Here is an 18,504-nt window from a genome sequence, read left to right on the forward strand (position 1 = left end):
GATTGTGATGGATAAATAACATGTTAATTGACACAAGTGACCACGGATTTCTAAGAAAAGGACTGCAAATTATAAACGGCTAACTTTCTTATTTACAAGGTCTCTGACTAAAATGAAATAAAGGAGGAAGGGCCCTTAATATAGCTTCTGCGGTATATATAATGACTAAGTTGTTCCATACATGTATTTTTGTGAAGTAAGATCTTTGAAAAAAGAATGTTTTTGCTGCAAATAGGGTTTATTTTTCTCACGTAACAAGAAATTGAGAAGTGGCCGGCAAGACGGATAACAAGGGCTTCCAAATGCCAGTGGTGGCCAGGTTCCATTATCCTGGGCGAGAGGCTTTTATAAGATCCCGGTCACAAAAACCCACGCTAACGTCTGCCTTAAGCTCCTGTCGAGGCGAGGGGTGTGTGCGTGTGCGTGCGTGTGTAAAACATACTCCAATACTGGAGTTCTTCACTTTCTACACTATTGGGGGGGGGGGGTCCTGTAAGTCCTCGGAAATCAGCCTCCTCCTTTAGTCTGGAGGAAGCTGTCCCCAGGGCTTTGGCGGGAATTATCAAAGCTACGGTGGTGGAATCGGAAACTTCAGAGGCCAGGCCCCCAGGGCAAGCTTTCCAGAGCAGGATGGGCTCCTGTCCGTGACAGGCTCCGGAGAAGAAAACGGCACAGGTCCCCAGAGGCACAGCCATCCCCGGGGTGAGGGCTGGATGGGGCTGGGGTTGCTGCATTTTATTGCTAAGACAATCCTTAAGAATCTGGAGGAGGAGCCCGAAGGGCACCCCAGGCTATCGTGAAAGAGTCGGTCAGAATTACTGACTGTTCCAGTGACCGCAGAGTTGCCCATTAGTTCCCAACGGTAAGCAGATGGAGATCAGAGAAGTGCTTTAGTCCCACGCCTGATGCAATCTCATAAAGGAACCAGATGTTGTATCGCAGAGGGGTTTAAAACTCCAAATGGAAGGTTTCGTTTCTCTGAGATAAGAATGTAATCTCTAAGTCTTTTTTCTTTTCTTTTTTTTTTTTTTCTTTTTTTTTTTTTTGGTTGCGCCTGCAGCATACAGAAGTTCCCAGGCCAGGGATAGAAACCCACGGCACAGCAGTGACTCGAGCCACGGCAGGGACAACACTGGATCCTTAACCCACTGAGCCACAAGAGAACTATTATAAGTCATTGTTTAAAATTCTTAAAGATAAATTTTCTGGAGTTCCCGTCGTGGCGCAGTGGTTAACGAATCCAACTAGGAACCATGAGGTTGCAGGTTCGGTCCCTGCCCTTGCTCAGTGGGTTAACGATCCGGCGTTGCCGTGAGGTGTGGTGTAGGTCGCAGACGCGGCTCGGATCCCGCGTTGCTGTGGCTCTGGCGTAGGCCGGTGGCTACGGCTCCGATTCAACCCCTAGCCTGGGAACCTCCATATGCCGCGGGAGCAGCCCAAGAAATAGCAACAACAACAACGACAACAACAAAAGACAAAAAGGCAAAAGACAAAAAAAAAAAAAGATAAATTTTCTTGTCTAAGCTTACACATCCCTATGGACTTCATGGAAAGAAATTCAAAAATTGAGATGCATTTTCTAGATCAAACGTAAGAGAGCACAACATTGAATGTATAACGTCCCGAAGCATCCTAGTAGGTTTTTTGGTTTGTTTGTCTTTTCTAGGGCCGCACCCAGCATATGGAGGTTCCCAGACTAGGGGTCTAATTGGAGCTGTAGCCACCGGTCTACACCAGAGCCATAGCAATGCAGGATCCGGGCCGCATCTGTGACCTACACCACAGCTCATGGCCATGCTGGATCCTGAACCCACTGAGCAAGGCCAGGAATCGAACCTGCAACCTCACGGTTCCCAGTCGGATTCCTTAACCACTGAGCCACGACAGGAACCCCTCTTTTCTTTTCTTTCTTTTTTTTTTTTTTTTTCATCCTATTAGGTTTGGCCTGCTCTCTGTTTCATGGATGTGGCAAGACTGGGGGTGAGAAAGCACTGAAGCCAGCAAAGACTTGATACCTACCTTCCCACCAAGACCTTGGCATTACACCAAGGTAATCTCTTCCTTGTTCCCTAACTCACTCTGCTCGATCCTACCACAGATCCGTCGTGGTTTTCCCTCTCCCTAGCCAGTCACTCCGACTTAGACTGTCTCTGCTCTCTTCTGGGCCTATCCACACAGCCTCCGTGTCTTTGTGGGTTCAGCTCCAGCCCTGTCTCCTCCATGAAGCCTCTGCCAACCTCTCCAGCCAGAGTGGCCTCTCTACCCATTGAGGTTCTGCCATCTATTCTACGTTTCATCATGTAGAATATGATGTGTGACATGTGTCGCACTGTCCCTTGTCAGTTTCGGCTCCAGCTCTTAATCTGTTTCCTGCTCCAAATCGGTACCGCCAACCTGCTAGAAATCTGCAGAACGATGACTCGCTGGCGCCTCCACTCAGCATGTGCAAAAGAACACATCATCTTCTGTACCAGTCACCCCCCCAACACACACACACACACACACACACACAATCTCCTCTCCATCCCTTCTCCATTAATGGCAGTCAGCATGTACCCAACACTTCCTGCATCTAAGGCACTAGGGAGACAGAAAGGTATACCAAGATGAATCATTTCCCTTTGCCCGCCCTGTCAGGCTGAGTTGGGTACCCCCCTTCTTCTCACCACGCTCCAGAGCACCCTGTATTTAGAATGGATCCTACTGTACGCTAACGAGGTCTTCCCCTCACTAGACTGAACACCGGGAGGGCAAGAGGCGCGCCTTGGGTTTCTCTGCCTCACCCGTGCCCAGGTCTGAGACTGACAGCCTCGTCCTGGCAAATAACCCTTGGCTGCCTGGCTGGGTGGATGACAGACACCCCATGCCCACACGTAGCTCACCCGCGTGCTGGGCCCCGAGACGGCGGTACCCCCACATCTTCCTTCTTCCCCATCCCTGATCGTCAGCGAGGCTTCCGGATTCTATTTTCCCCGTATCCGCTGCATCTGTCCACTCTCTCTTCCTCGCCACCATCACCAAAGTGGCCCACACCACTATCCCGAGTGCGGGGACCTCGGCAGCGGTCGCGACGGGTGTCCCCGCATCCTCATTCGTTCCCCCCACCACTTCCCTGCCATCCAGCCCCAGCACCGCCACTCGAAAGATCTCTCTAAATCCCATGCCATGCCCAGCTTCAAGCTTGTCTTTGGCACCCTTCTTGAGTAGCTCCGGCCCAAGGCCCCGCCCCTTCTCTCAGTCACCTGACCCTCAACCCAATCCACCTCCCGCCCACCCCATGCTTTCCTACTTCCCAGCCCTAACTTCGTAACTCCTAACCTTCTTCTCCTTTCAGAAGCTTCTTTTCATCATTCAAGACCCAATTCAAGTGCTTTTTTTCCTCTTAGGTTATTGTTAATCAAATCTTTTTCTTTACTCCTCCGACAGCATCCTATATCGAGCTTTGTCTATGTCACCTGTCCTGTCTGCCAAGGATCCTTTAACCCACTGTGCCAGCCCGGGATCAAATCCACGCCTCCACAACGACTCAAAACACCGCATCATGGTGAGAATTACTCGTTACGTTTTGAAAGGATCACTCTGGCTACTGAGTTTCAATTCGATTATAGGAGGAAGTTCCCATGTGGTGCAGAGGGTTAAGGATCCGGCATTGCTGCAGCTGTGGCACAGGTTGCAACCGCAGCACAGGTTTGATCCCTGGCCTGGGAACTTCTGCATGCTGTGGGCACAGCCAATTAAAAAAAAAATGGGGGTGTGCTGTCTGTCCACTTCCACCCACCACTCAACAATGCTTGGGATTTCCAGGCCAGGAAGCAAGCGCTGTTCCTTTTAGTTTTGCAGATGAAGGCACTGAATCAGGGAACAGTGTCAGAGTGAATCTGGAAAATCATCTAAAGATCCTAACAAGCAGATTACACCAAATAAAAGATGTAGCAAGGGGTAAAAAATCAGCTGTGAAAATCATCAAACCCAAGGAAATTTCAGGCCAGGCCTATGAAAACACTTCAAGGCTCAACAGAAATTTCTCAATTCCCAGGAATAAAAAATAATAAGAAATCCACATATACAGATATAACTAAACACTTATTCCTTTGAAGGAGATGCCCCACCTTCGCCCAACACACAATACAGAAAAGCATGAAACTAAATTTCATCTCAAATGCTTTAGGGAAAAGCTCCCAACAGTGATTATCTTAGAGGAGGGGGCAAAGGAGAGAGGAGTTTTCTTATCTACATTATCTAGTGCACGAAGTTTTACCTAATTTACAGTGAGCCTGCAATTTTGTTAAGTAATGGCATTAATGTTGAGGCACTAAAAAAGGAATAAAGACATTGACCAAAGAAAACAATACACTGGAGTTCCCGTCATGGCTCAGCAGTTAACGAATCCGACTACGGACCATGAGATTGTAGGTTCGATCCCTGGCCTCACTCCGTGGGTTAAGGACCCAGCGTTGCCGTGAGCTGTGGTGTAGGTGGCAGACGCGGCTCGGATCCTGTGTGGCTGTGACTGTGGTGTAGGCCGGTGGCTACAGCTCCCATTGGACCCCTAGCCTGAGAACCTCCATATGCCTCAGGTGTGGCCCTAGAAAAGGAAAGAAAAAAAAAAAAAAGGAAAGAAAACAATACACTGAGGAACTAACGACGAAAAGGGATGAAGGGATGAAGAGGGATGAAGGGGGGTGGGGATTGGGACTGGCATGTGCACCCTGAGGTCTATGGAATGATTGACCAACGGGCACCTGCTGTAGAGCACAGAGAACTCTACCCAACGTTCTGTGATCGTCTATATGGGAAAAGAATCTGATAAAGAATGGAACCACTTTGTTGTACAGCAGAAATGAGCACAAGCTTGTCATCAACTATACTTCAATAAAACTTCACAAAATGAAGAGAATTTTCGAAAAAAGAAAGAATAAATATAAGGAGCGCTTGGGGAAATAGTTTTGAAGACTGAAGAGGTGTAAGAATGCGAATAACTGAATACTATTTTATCTGTATTGCGACATATTTTTATACTGCCAGGGTTTGGGTTCTGGTTTTGGTTTTTGGTAGCAGAGGGAGGACCTACTTTCTTAAATAATAAAAGGCAAGTACACGACCTAAGAAACTTCTAGAAAGATTATTACGAGTGAGGAGATTTCTTTCTCTGGGTATCATTATGCAAAAGAGTACACAGCTAGCAGTACGCAACGGGTTAAGGGCAATCTTATTCACAATCAAAGCAGCCAGACAGCTTCCTGCAGTTCTATGATTGTTATTTCTCCAACACATTTAGACTTAGGTCTGCTCGAAGAGCTTAGGGCTAAAAAAGGAAGTTAGCACATGGCCTCGCTTATTGTTGTGTTCTGCCACGGCGATTCTTAGAGGAGCAGGAAGGGCTGTGTGCTACGTTACATGAGCTAGAATTAGTAGACAGAAGGGGACACAGTTAAGGTGGGGCAGTTGTCTGAGCTTTGAATTCTTTCGATTTTTTAGCTTTTGGCTGCTTTGATGTAATCTAAATACAACTTCGTTCCAAAATATCTAATCACAGATTTTCCCCAGTTCTGTTCTAGTCTTATTTTTGACATACACATACAAGGACCAACAATTTCTGTTGACCCATTAAAGCTACAAGATTTGCAGGCAGAATTCCAAGAAAGGACAAGAGTCCCAGGCAAGAAAGCTCTGAAAAGACTGACTTACCACTGGATTTAATTTCTCGGACATAATTACTAGGGAACCAGCCTGTTCTCCCATTTAAAGTGCCTTCCCACCAGCCTCCTTCTTCGACTCTAGTAACATAAATGATGTCCCCTTTACAGACGGACAGTTCGTCTTCATTCGTCTGCTTAAAGTTGAATCTCGCCTTTACTATCAACTGGTGACTTCCATTTTCCGTCATCTCCTAGAGAAACCAAAGCCGTAGCAGGTTAGGCGCTCATCTCAATGAGGAGGGGGCAGACATTCCATGCATTTAGGCAAATAAAGTAGGGTGACCGAGGATCAGACCCAGGTCCATTTCGGTCTTGAGTTTTTACCTTTCATGGGTAGGCCTTGCGGGGGGGGGGAGGTCGGGGGGGATTAATAAAGCCCTCAAAACCATGTGCAAAGTTGCATTCGTGAGAACGTGTGGGTTTTTTTTGGGGGGGGGTCATAGCTTTTATGTCCTTCTCCCCATCCATTATCTAAAGATACTTATTTAAATGAGTCCAGGAAAGAAAGTAGAATAATAAACGAGCCCACCTTGCCTCTACCCAACACCCAGACATAGTCTTACATAATTATATGACCAAGATTAGATACTAACCTACTCTCATAAAATCTGCCTCCCACCTCCCAATTACTAAGAATACCTTAAATCGGCTAAGACTTAGTCACAGGCAAAGATCAAATATCCCATGGTTACCTAAATCGGGAGTTCTTAAGCTGTCACGGGGCGGGGGGCTTTGAGAAGCTGAGAGCACCAAGATGCTTTACCCCAAACACGGACCCCCATAAATTCACAGACAGGAGGTTCTGCATAAAATGCGAGAGGGCCCGAGGGGTATGCAACCCTTCTGAAAGGAATCTGTGATCTCAAAAGGTTAAGTGCTTTCGAAGTAATTAAAGTACTTTGGAAGTAACAGCTCATGATGGCTGAAAGCAAGTGGGTGGCTTTTGACAAGGAAAAAAGGTCTCAAAAGAGCAGGAGACAGGGCGCTTCCTCCCAAATGCGAGCTCCCATTAAGACCAAACGCAGAGAGGCCTGAGCCCTCCCCAGACAGGGGCTCAGCAGGGGCGCCAAAGGAATGGGGCGGCGGGAGACAAAACGAAAATGACAGCAGGGATGATGAGAGCGGGTGCTCTCCAGTGACTGCCTGCTAGGTGCCAGGAGCGCTTCGGTTCCCCTGAGAAACCCAGGGAGAGGGGAATTAGCAGCCAAGCTCCCTCAGGAAGTGGTCCTAATGACGGGTATTTGCATGGCACTCTCGGGTGCTCAGTTCCAGAAGGGCCGGGACCTTGGGGCTTCAGCTTAGATTTTCTGACTGTGCCCAACACGCCATCGCCATCGATCTGTCCCAGTGGGTACGAGGTTTCAAATTCGTTTTCTCACAGCGCCCCCAAGTAAGCGGAACGGCTATCTGCCCACCTCTGCGGACGTAACCGAGACCGCCGGCTGATGGGTTTCCAAGCAGGCAGGGAAGATGTGGAGACTCCACTTACCCCGGGCTTTGACTGCCTTTGCAGCCCTGGAGCTGCGCTAGACACTGCTCCCTGTGGGCTTGTCTGGGAACTATTAGCAGCGCTAAGAGCAGAGGAGCGTCCGCATGGTCTTTCTGAGAGCTGATCTGTGAAAAGAGGAAAAGGCACCGTGAAGAGAACCACGCGTGTCAGGAAAAAAAAAAAACAACAAAAAACAAAAAGCCCCACATCTCCAGCAGAACGTGATCTTTCAGGGGACCTTATCAGAGGCCATCTGACCAGAATTCTAGCTGTTATCATCTCGAACACGCCCGGCGGCTTATTTCACCCCCTCCCCCAGGAAGGAGGCCAACTTCTTTTTCTTGTCTTAACCTTACTGGCCATTGCTCTCCAGTAGAATGAAAAACAGCGACAGAACCACATTTTCTCTTAACCCATTTCCCTACAACTCTTCCCTCTTGCACCAGTTGCAACAGTATATGCCGTTAGCCCGGGCAAGACTATATTGGGTACCAAACAGCTGTTTGTGGCTCTTATTACTTCGAAATATTTCAAATTTCTCGCTTTGTTTTTTGGCCCATAACTGAGGGGTTCTTTTCTTCCTTGCATGGAACAGTATGTGCGGCACATAGAATGTAAAATCCCCCTTGTGCCTGGGGCGGCGGGGAGGGGGACGTGGCGGGGGGGGGGAGGGAATGAGAGAGAATGTGTGTCTGGGAAAGATGCAATCCTGATACCAGAATTATTTTTTCTTAATTAAAAAAAAATCAAACTCAAGAGTCTCCTCTTCCTTGAAACCTTGTGAAATTGGATCAGACCCGCACTGCGCCGCCGCCGGGTGTTTTCAGAATGCTGAGAGCCTGCTAAAGGGAGGAGCTGGCTTGCTGACAAATTCAAATGAGGGTTCTTTTCCTCTCCATTTATTTTTAAAAGACATAAACTGCAAAAGTCTAAAGCCCAAACATTCCCTAGGCGACAAGCTCAGTATCCAAGTAAGTTCCTTGGTGCTGTGGGTTTTAACTTTCACCTCCTTGTATTTTATAAATATCTGTGGCAAAGGAAGAGACTGTAAAACTTGCGAGGAGAGTTTGGCAAAGGAACGTATAATTTGTACGGCATAATGTTAGAATTATACGCTCCTCCCTGCTCAGAACTGGAGAGTTGTCATGTGTGTTAAATATAGTCACTTGAATTAGCTGTACTTTCTGCTATACGCCTTGCAATAACTCAAAAGCATTTTCTTCCAAATAGCAAAAGAACAACTTCGGAGAAGTATTTTTACATGTATTGCTATTATATACAGCTCTTTTGACTAAAAACTATAATTACTTGATAGCTTCCTAGATGCTCCAGCCTATTTGGCACTTGGTTATATTGTCTGCTCTTGTTCTCTAATTGTTTCACGTGGGTAAGTCGAGTCTCCCTAAATAGACGGTAATTTTCTCAAGGGCGGGCACCACGTCTCAAGCTTCCTTTGCAGCACCTGGCAATGCTGGGAACACAGCCTGTTGACTCTCCAAGGGTTCGAGTGGCAAGACCCGTGTCGGCACCGTCAGGGCTCCGGTGTCAAGCAGATGTGGGTCTGAATCCCAGGTCTGGAGCTTAGGCAACCGTGGGCCTGCCTTTCTTTATCTGGAAAAGGGATCTAATAATAATACCTATTCCCGGGGTTGTTTCAAAGCCTGAATAAGACCATCGACGGCTCTTAGGACAGCCTAGCCCATGGTGAAGGGCGCGACGCATTTTAACTGTGGGTATTATTGCACAGGTGCATGTAAGACACTATATATCACAGAAGGAATCAAGTTATATTTTGTTATCATTTTCTTCGCATTTGCTAGGATTTATATTTAATTCCGCCAGCGTGATGGGTCAAAACATTTAAATAAATGAGGTCCTTTTCACTCACTATGAAGCCGAGCTTTCATTTCCAGGGCAAGGTTACTGCGGGTTCCTTCACACGGACAAAGACATGCAGAAAATGATGAGAAAAATTTGTCTCTGGTGGGGAAAGGGAAGTAACGGCTACATTTTGTAAACTTTATGAAAAAGGGAACTGGCCTTTTTCCTTTTTATTTTCTGTCTTGTTATATTCAGCTGCCTACTCAATAGCTTCGAATGAAATCGTTTCCCAGTGCTTAGAGTGAGGGCATTCGAATAACACCTAGGAAAGTTGTGTTTAAGTCCTAAACTAGGATGAATCAAAGCACTTGGCACCCACTGGGGTTCATTTCGGGAGAGGAGATAGATGTGCAGCAATGAGACAATCCTGGCCAGAGCTGGCCCCCAGGGTAATGGGAAACCCGGGAACCCAAACATGTCACCCGGAGACCTGCTTACCTTCTGTGGCTTTGTTGACAGCTAAAAGAGTGCTCAGAACCTTGGAGAAATTGACCCCTGCATAAAGGTCATCCGGATCAAAGGCCTATGAGAAAGGAAATTGAAACTGTAAGACAACTCAGCAAACCCAGCCATAAGAAGGCCACTTCCTCCAGCTCTCAGGAGAAAAAAATGTAAAAGCCCAGACCCTAAACCTCTGTACACCTTTGGGAGAAATGAAAGCAGCAGCTGAGCTGCCTGATGACATGTGGCAGGCCATCAGTGAGTCAGAGAGAAGCAGTAATGGGAAATGAGAGCCGCGCTGAGTGTAGGGCCCACCAGGAAATGCAGAGACCCACTCTTGTGACCTGAACACATCAATACGCTCAGCCCCGTTACCGGAAACTCAATGCATGGGTTACGGTCACTGCCCAGCACCTACACGAGGTCCTTAACAGCAAGGTCCACGAGCAAGGAGGGGGAGCCTTCTGGCCCGTCTGCCCCTCAACAGTTTACTTCTCTCTGCTGCCCATTCTCCCCATGGCCACCGCCATCTCCCAGCTCCCTGGCATCCCAACCCTGCGCCACCCATACTTTCAGCCCAGGCCTGCCTCTTGCTCCCAGGCTCAGAGCCCAGCTTCTGCGGCTTGACCTTGCCCCCTCAGCTCATCTCCGTGGATCTGAACCTTGGCCTGCCTGAGCCTATAGGTTCTCCCTAGCCTTGGGTGATTTTTCCAAATACGACCTCTGGCCTTCGGTATTACTCAACTGCCAGCAACAGAACATTAAAGAAATACAATATTTCACTGTGCCCGTCCTTGTCGAAACCATCATTCGGATATCCCACTGTCCCTGAGGAAGATATCAATCAGTTGTTGTTTTAAAGACAATTTAGGAGATCCTGTGATGGCTCAGCAGAAATGAATCTGGCTAGTATCCATGAGGACACAGGTTCAATCCCTGACCTCGCTCAGTGGGTTAGGGATCCTGCATTGCTGTGAGCTGTGGTGTAGGTCGCAGACGCGGCTTGGATTCCATGTTGCTGTGGCTGTGGCGTAGGCCAGCGGCTGCAGCTCCAATTCAGCCCCTAGCCTGGGAACCTCCATATGCCTCGGGCACGGCCCTAAAACGACAAAACATAAATAAATAAAGACAATTTAATTGTTACTTTAAAAATGTATTCAGGGAGTTTCCATTGTGGCTCAGCAGGTTATGAACCCAATTAGTGTCTGTGAGGATGCGGGTTCGATCCCTGGCCTCGCTCAGTGGGTTAAGGATCCGGCATTGCCGTGAGCTGTGGTGGGCTCAGATCCCACATTGCTGTGGCTGTGGTGTAGGCCAGCAGCTCTGATTCCACCCCTTGCCTGGGAACTTGCATACGGCTCAGGTGCGGGCCTAAAAAAAAAATGTATTCAATATCTTGTAATAACCTGTAATGGAAACAAATCTGAAAAAGTATAGCGATATGTAAAACTGAATCACTTTGCCATACACCTTAAATATTGTACATCAGCTATACTTCAATAAAAAATAAAAATAAAAATAGTCAATGTATTAAAAGGTATGGAGACTTCTTCTAGTCCCATATATGTATGTTTAAAACTAGACGTATTCTCAAGCATAAGCACAAACTATTAATCTGGAGCCACTGATGCAGATACATAATCATAAGCCCACCTTCTAGACAGAAATACGCCTTCTAGAAGCATTTTGTTCCAGGATGTTTAGAGGTTTGCATCTTTTATTCTCAAATGTGGCGACGGGAATAAAATGCTCATGGGGGAATGGTTGGTAATGAGCCTGAGACTGCGAAGGATCTGCCTTCCCATTAGGTAGAGACATTTGCCACATTTCTAATCTGCATGTTTTCTGGGAGCCACGTCAAGACCCAATTTTATCTTCTGTGTGTACATATTCTTCAAGACCTACAATCTGTCTCTAAAATGAAAATACATAGCATCCATTTTTTTTTTCAAATTTGGGGGGGCCATGAATATAAACAATATATGCAAATGTGAGCTTACGGTAGTCCGCCTCTTCCGAGATTCACAATTCTGATTCATTTAATCAATGAATGTTTTGCATTCAAACTTAAAACGACTGAAGAACCAAATCACATTTAAAAATGAGACACTAATGTACTTTTAGCAAAGGGGGAAATGCCAGTATTACTGAAGAGTTAAATGACACTACAATCCAAATATGTTTCTGATGCTACAAGACAAAATGTCTTCAGGAATAAATTGATAGGCATTCTGATTCAGTTTGCCAAAGCCTGGCTCAACAAGACACAACAGACCCTAGAGAAAGCATCCAGTATTCCAGTGCTTCCAGACTTACTGAAGCTCCCTCAGACCTGATCAATGGGAAAGCATTAATGACATATATGTCAGCAAAAAACTCATTTGTTTTTGGCCCATAATTCTTAATGGGACTATGAGCATGCATATGCATGTGGATATGTGTGTTGGGTAGGTGTGGTGGAGATGAGTAGAGTCTCAAATAATAAACAGGAGTTCCCTGGTGGCTCAGTGGGTTAAGGATCTGGTGTCGTCCCTGCTGTGGCTTAGGTCGCTGCTGCGGCGCAGATTCCATCCCTGACCTGGGAACTTTTGCATGTTGCAGACATGGCCAAATAATAAAAATAATAATAAAAGAAAATAATAAACAGACAAATATTAGCAGAATATTAATATATTTTGAGAGCAAAAGCTGTGATTAAAAGCCCCCCCCTTCTTTTGATGTTGCCCCTTATCCAGGCTCAGTGACTGCCTGTATGTGCCGATGCTGGCAGTATTCCCTTGTATTGGTACTGGACTGAATTTGAGAACAAATCAACTGATCAGAAAACGAAACAGGCATCAACAAGAGGCACTGCGTCTGCTTGAGGGAAGTTGCCTGTGCTACACACGGTTCTGTTTTTAGAAAACCTCAATACACTAGAATTTACCCACAGATGCTGTTCTGAAGCACTCGGAACTACATAGGAAGAAGTTGGAAGACGCCTCTAGGGACCAGTAGGGAAGGCAGCAACTGAGGGTGATGTTTTCAGAGCAGAAGGAAGATTAGTTACAACCATGAACACCCGCCACCGCACCACACCCCCGGAAGCCTCACACGGGCACTTGAGATGGGTCACCTACTAAGAGGGAAATGTTACTTGGAGGGAGGGCAGTACTTGCAGCTCTGATGAGTCTTTTACACCCCAGTGGAACTGAGAGCCGTGAGACCACGTTTAGAGAGGATGACGTGGAGAAAAACGAAGGGCACTGGATTCCAACTGGGAAGAACAAGAGAGACAGCCCCAGCATGGAGAGGCTGTGAAGAGAGCCAAGAGAAGTAGAGTCCAAGGCAAGCCACCTGCCTAGGACTAATCCCAATCATCTGCATGTACAAAATGCAGACCCAAGTCCCCTTTGCCACCTGCAAAGCACTGGGATGGTTACAGGTAATGCAAATATGTACTTTAGTGCTGTGTGTTGGTTTCTCAATACAAAGTGCCGACGGCACTCATCTCCTAGTACGCTGTGCAAGCCTCACTCGCCTGTCGAGTGTCTCTGGTATGAAACTGAGTTCCAGATTAGCTGAACTTTCTTTACAACCGATTCCGGGGCAGAAATTGGCTGGTGAGTCCCACCCAGTTGTATCCATGAAGGTCAGATGAACAGCAGGATTCCCCTCCCTCCATTTACCCCGACTGTGAGGCACACAGGACGGGAAGGACTGCTTCTTAGACTACTGCCCATGGTGTCAAGGTCCCACACCTGCCATGGGATGAGGCAAGGTTCAAACATAACAACAACGACAAAGAAACACATTTACTCTATTCTAGGTAAGCAAGAGGAGAGACAGGGACTAAAGCTCCTCAAGGGTTGTTGGGGGTTTTTTTAAGTATTTACATATAGCCAGGAGTTCCCGTCGTGGTGCAGTGGTTAACAAATCCGACTAGGAACCATGAGGTTGCAGGTTCGGTCCCTGCCCTTGCTCAGTGGGTTAACGATCCGGCGTTGCCGTGAGCTGTGGTGTAGGTTGCAGACGCGGCTCGGATCCCACGTTGCTGTGGCTCTGGCAAAGGCCAGTGGCTCCAGCTCCGATTCGACCCCTAGCCTGGGAACCTCCATATGCTGTGGGAGCGGCCCAAGAAATAGCAAAAAAGACAAAAAAAAAAAAAAAAGTATTTACATATAGCCAGCCTAAGGGCCAATCGTAGGTGAACAGCTGAAATCAGACAAGGCATTTCATTTTCAAATGTTTCCCCACATTTTTCCCACTTTGGAGATTCACAAAGACTGCAAAACCTCTTTTCCATCCACTAAACACCAGGTGTTAACTCTGAATTGTTGGGGATCTGCCAGTATAAGCCGCACAGAAGTTAATATTTATATGGCTTTACAAATAGATCCTTTTGGAGTAGTTTTCAGTTTCAACATGGATGCTATTTTATGACATTTTCTCTAAACTGACAAAAGCAAGGAAGCATAGAAGAAACCTCCCCCCGCCCCAGCCACTCGATCATCTTACAGCTACAATTTCCTGATTTACCGAGCCCTTGATAGTGCTCAGTGCTGACACCGTGCTTGGCGTCATCCTAGCCACCCCATTCATTGCCCTTGACCCTCCCAGCAAGCCTGTAAGGTGGGCACAATTATTTCCCCCGTTTTAAACATAAGTAAACTGTGGCTCAAGAGTAGTTAAGTCCCCAAGCAAGAAAGTGACGGAGCCAATAAGAATACACGAGAAAGTGCTCTGAGGGGCACTCTAGCCCTGTATGCACACTTGACATATCTCCATGAGACATTAAAAAAAAATGAGAATGAAATCTGCGAGTTTGTACACAGAAAGAAATCCCTTGCTGCTCAACAGGAGCAGTATCTGTACCATCTGCCGCAAGTTTGTTACAACCTCTAAGATGACATGGTTCAACTAATCATGTCAAAGAAAAAAAATCTCCTGGAGTTCCCACTGTGGCTCAGTGGCAATGAACCCAACTAGTATCCATGAGGACGTGGGTTCGATCCCTGGTCCTGCTCAGGAGGTTACGGATCCAGCGTTGCCGTGAGCTGCGGTGTAGGTCACAGACCTGGCTTGGATCTAGCGTTGCTGTGGCTGTGGTGTAGGCTGGCAGCTACAGCTCTGATTCAACCCCTAGCCCGGGAACTTCCATATGCCACGGGTATGGCCCTAAAGGACAAAAAGAAAAAGAAAAAAGAAAAAAATCTCCTACATGAGAAGGCTGTCTCTGCAGGGGCTTTGTCGAACTCCTGTACTGTCCTTGTCATCTCAAGGTGCATCTCTGACCCAGCAAGCATGTGGTTCTGTTTGCCAGAAGGAAATTAGGGCTGCACAGAGTTACTCCTATTTGCCGATCTGGTTCCATTGTCCAGACACATGAGGTGGGGGTCCAGCCTGTGGTTATAGGATCAAGTTAAAGCATTCGCTGGCACCTGAGTTAACCAGTCCCAGCCCCAGCCACATCCTGGTTAAGAGAAGAAGCCATGCTGCCTATTAGTTCAGAACTGGGTAGCATCTCTAATGTGCTGTGGCTTCAGTGCCACTCAATCAACTTCATTTAAAGTTAATATAGGGTTTGAGGTGATCACAATAGGCTCTGTCACTGCACTATTAAAATCTAATCAACTGCCAGGCCAGGGATTCAGTGGAACGACATGAACACAGCTTATGTTTCAGGTCCATTTAAAAAAAAAAATCCAAATATTTTAGGAACATATCCATCTCCTCCTTGCTCTTCTTGTTCTTCTTGAATAAAATCTTAAATTAACTTAGCCCATCTTGAATCACATTCGCTAATCCTCGCAGCTGAGCACGCTGCCTCTGTTAACCCCTGCACCTTGGAGGACATGTCATTCCACAGTGCCTCAGAGCAAGCAAACTGGAGTTGCTTAGTCATATTTCACTGGGTGGCACCGCTCCTGGCTCTATGAACACGACCTACTAAAAGCAGTCACAAAGTCAGCAACAAATAATGCCCTCAGCCCAGAAATTGGACTCCATTCGCCCCTGGTATTCCACTGACAAGAATACACTGGACGGCGTTTGTACCCTGCCCGGTTTTAAATAATAACAACAGTTCTTATTAGATGTGGAGCGAACTTAAGAGGGCAAACCCAGCTCTCCACTCCTCTCTTCCTTCCTTCCTTTCTCTCCATTTCAGCAACTCAGGGAACAAGGTCGCTGCAGTAACCCGCTGTACTGAAAAGAGCCCTGCTGTGCCGGTCGGAAGACCTGGACTCCAATCCCAGGTGTGTCACCCTCGAGCAGTGGTGAGGACCCAAGGAAAGCAATATGACTTTTCTGGGGGCTCTGTTTCCCATCTGGAAAGTGAGAAATGTCTTTGACCAAAGAAGCACAGTGAAAGGCCTGCTGGTCCATCATCTGAAGCCCCAGCAGCAGCTCCCAAGGGCTGAACCTTAGCTGGGTCCTAAGGTCCAGAAGCTGGTCTTGGATTCTCAAGGCTCTTGAAAATGGACTCTGACCAACCACGCTCACAAAAGGCCAATGCATCAACCAAAATGCCCATTTTCTAATTTTTACTAAAAAAAAAAAATGAACCATTGAGAGGATTGGGTACTCCATTTTACGGGCAGATCGCTCTCTCCCAATAGAGAAATCTACATGGTAAAACCAAATTAGAATGAGTAATTTGTTGGATAACACAGAATCAAAGCAAAGGGATTCTGGGGTATTGCAGCCTAACATAATTATTACCTGTTTAGAGCTGATTTTTTTTTTCAAAATGTCACTTTTTAAAATGGCTTATTTATAAATTCTGGCTTTATCTTGCTGCCATTGCCTCTTGAGACTCAGACTGTGATTGTGGATAGCTTCCACCACCTATGTCCTCTTGTCTCTGTAGATTTATATAAAGTCACCTTTTTTTGGCCATGCCTGTGGCATGCAGAAGGTCCCAGGTCAGGGATCGAACCTGCGCCACAGCAGCGCCATCCCAGGATCCTTAACACACCGAGTCACCAGGGGACACCTGAGTCACATTATAAATATAGTTCGGGCTTCCAAATTTTTTTTCTTTTATAGCCACACCCGTGGCATGTGGAGGTTCCCAGGCTAGGGGTGGAATTGGAGCTACAGCTGCCAGCCTACACCACAGCCCCGGCAATACCCGGTCTGAGCCGCATGTGCAACCTATGCCGCAACTCACAGCAACGCCGGATCCTTAACCCACTGAGCGAGGCCATGGATCGAATCTGCATCCTCTTGGAGACAACATTGGGTCCTTAACCCCTGAGCCATAATGGGGACTCCTCGGGCTTCTAGATTACTTGGATCTCCTAACATATCCAGGGCCAGGAAGCTGAGGTCCACAGAGCTCCCGTAACAGGAGCAAAGATCTCAGAGTAACCCATCGCTGCTCACACCTCACGGCCAAGTCCCCAAATCCACTTCCAGATGGCCTCCTCAGCGTCACCAACCATCGACAGATCCCACGTTAGAATCGCGGTTCTTCCTTGTGAGCACGCCTCTAGGGGAAAAACCACTTTCTCCCCAACTCAGATTTATCTTCAGTTGAGCAAGCGTTCGGACAAGAGGCGAAGGAACGAGGAATGCTACCAGCATCTTGATGCGGATGGGCCCGGAGTTAGAAAGTGAAAAGAGCCAACAACTGGCTTTGGATAATCTCACCGAAAAGAGAGCAGACGCGACAGAAAGGGGAAGGTGAACCCTCTCCTGTCCAAAGCGCTTGCCAAGTCCAGGACGGGAAGCAGGAGGCCGAACACCAGCTGCTGCTGCTCCGCCAGCCAGTCGCTCCTGTCACCAGAGCCAGTCTGGCTGCCAGTTTTGAGGGGTGGGGGCCGACGGGTGATGCCCCAGCTGCTGGAGCGTCTGTGCGTCAGAGCTGGGGGCGTCTTTCCCCAGCCCCTCCCCACCCATGCGGAGAAGGGAGCCCGTGTCTTAGTCTTGCAAATTGGAACAAGGAACACTTTTTTCCCGGAGACTTAGGGTCACCCCTGCCATTTAGTCTCCGTGACATCCATAGTTCAGCCACAGTAGTTATGAAACAAGCTGCTGTGGGCCGGCCAGAGAGCAGAGGCTCCTCCTAGAATCTTGTTTCTATGGGGAAATGCTTTCGATGTTCCTAACAATAAGTTAAAAACGAACTTTTGGAAAATCATCCGTTTTCCTACTGAAGAATTCCTGAGCTTGGGGTCCCAAATCAACGGTCTTATCCTTTTATACTTCTGTGTTCTTTCACATAAAGGACAGATGAAAAAGAAGGAATCAAAAAAAAGATTAATCTAAAAATAAAAATAGGAGTTCCCACTGTAGGGCAATGGGTTAAGAATCTGATTGCAGTGGAGTTCCCGTTGTGGCGCAGTGGTTAACAAATCCAACCAGGAACCATGAGGTTGCGGGTTCGATCCCCGGCCTTGCTCAGTGGGTTAAGGAGCCGGCGTTGCCGTGAGCTGTGGCGTAGTTTGCAGACGCAGCTCGGATCCCGCGTTGCTGTGGCTCTGGTGTAGGCCAGTGGTTACAGCTCCGATTAGACCCCTAGTCTGGGAATCTCCTTATGCCGCGGGAGTACTAGTACTCCAAGTACTAGTTATTTCTAGTACTAGTTATTTCTGGTGGAGGGAGGGCTTTCTGGAAGGCAGCAGATGAGGAGCTGCTGCTCAAAGCACCCCGCAGTGGCCCCTGTTTGCATTGGCCTCCTCCCTCTCTAATCTGTTTGTGGGGCTCATTTCTCACCCATCGCTGCTGTGCATGCTGTGCACTAGTACTCCAAGTACTAGTACTCCAAGTACTAGTTATTTCAGACCTCCCCATGATCAATCAAGCAAATGTATGAAGGTTATAAGAAGAGGCTCAGAAATTGCAAGAGCCACCAGCTCCTGCCTGTTAAACCATTCAGGTAGTTGGGGAGGGGGGTGCCCTGTGAAGACAGGGCCCCCGCAGCCCCTGCTTTCCTAGGAGCCTACGATGATTTAGGGTCAGAGCCCAAGAACCTGGCAGAAGCAGCCGCTTGGCTATGAATTCCATGCA

General features: G+C 47.4%; 1 protein-coding gene across 32 annotated transcripts in view; it reads right to left on the reverse strand.

The window, feature by feature from the left end:
* The window catches only part of ARHGEF6 (Rac/Cdc42 guanine nucleotide exchange factor 6), a 117,102-nt gene that overhangs the window by 74,029 nt on the left and 24,569 nt on the right, over positions 1–18,504 (reverse strand). For all 32 annotated transcript variants that reach the window (XM_085006733.1, XM_085006732.1, XM_085006727.1 and 29 more), the window contains 3 exons: positions 9,508–9,592; positions 7,189–7,313; positions 5,689–5,890 (listed from right to left, as the gene is read on the reverse strand). In XM_085006733.1, the coding sequence (XP_084862859.1) occupies positions 5,689–5,890; positions 7,189–7,313; positions 9,508–9,592 (412 nt within the window). The remainder of the gene's footprint in view (positions 1–5,688; positions 5,891–7,188; positions 7,314–9,507; positions 9,593–18,504) is intronic.

The sequence above is a fragment of the Sus scrofa genome, chromosome X, assembly GCF_054392235.1.
Source record: "Sus scrofa isolate SSC_HxYL_T2T_F1_AM1 chromosome X, Sscrofa_HxYL_maternal_Yorkshire_Landrace_v2.0, whole genome shotgun sequence".
In the NCBI taxonomy this organism is placed as follows: domain Eukaryota; kingdom Metazoa; phylum Chordata; class Mammalia; order Artiodactyla; family Suidae; genus Sus; species Sus scrofa.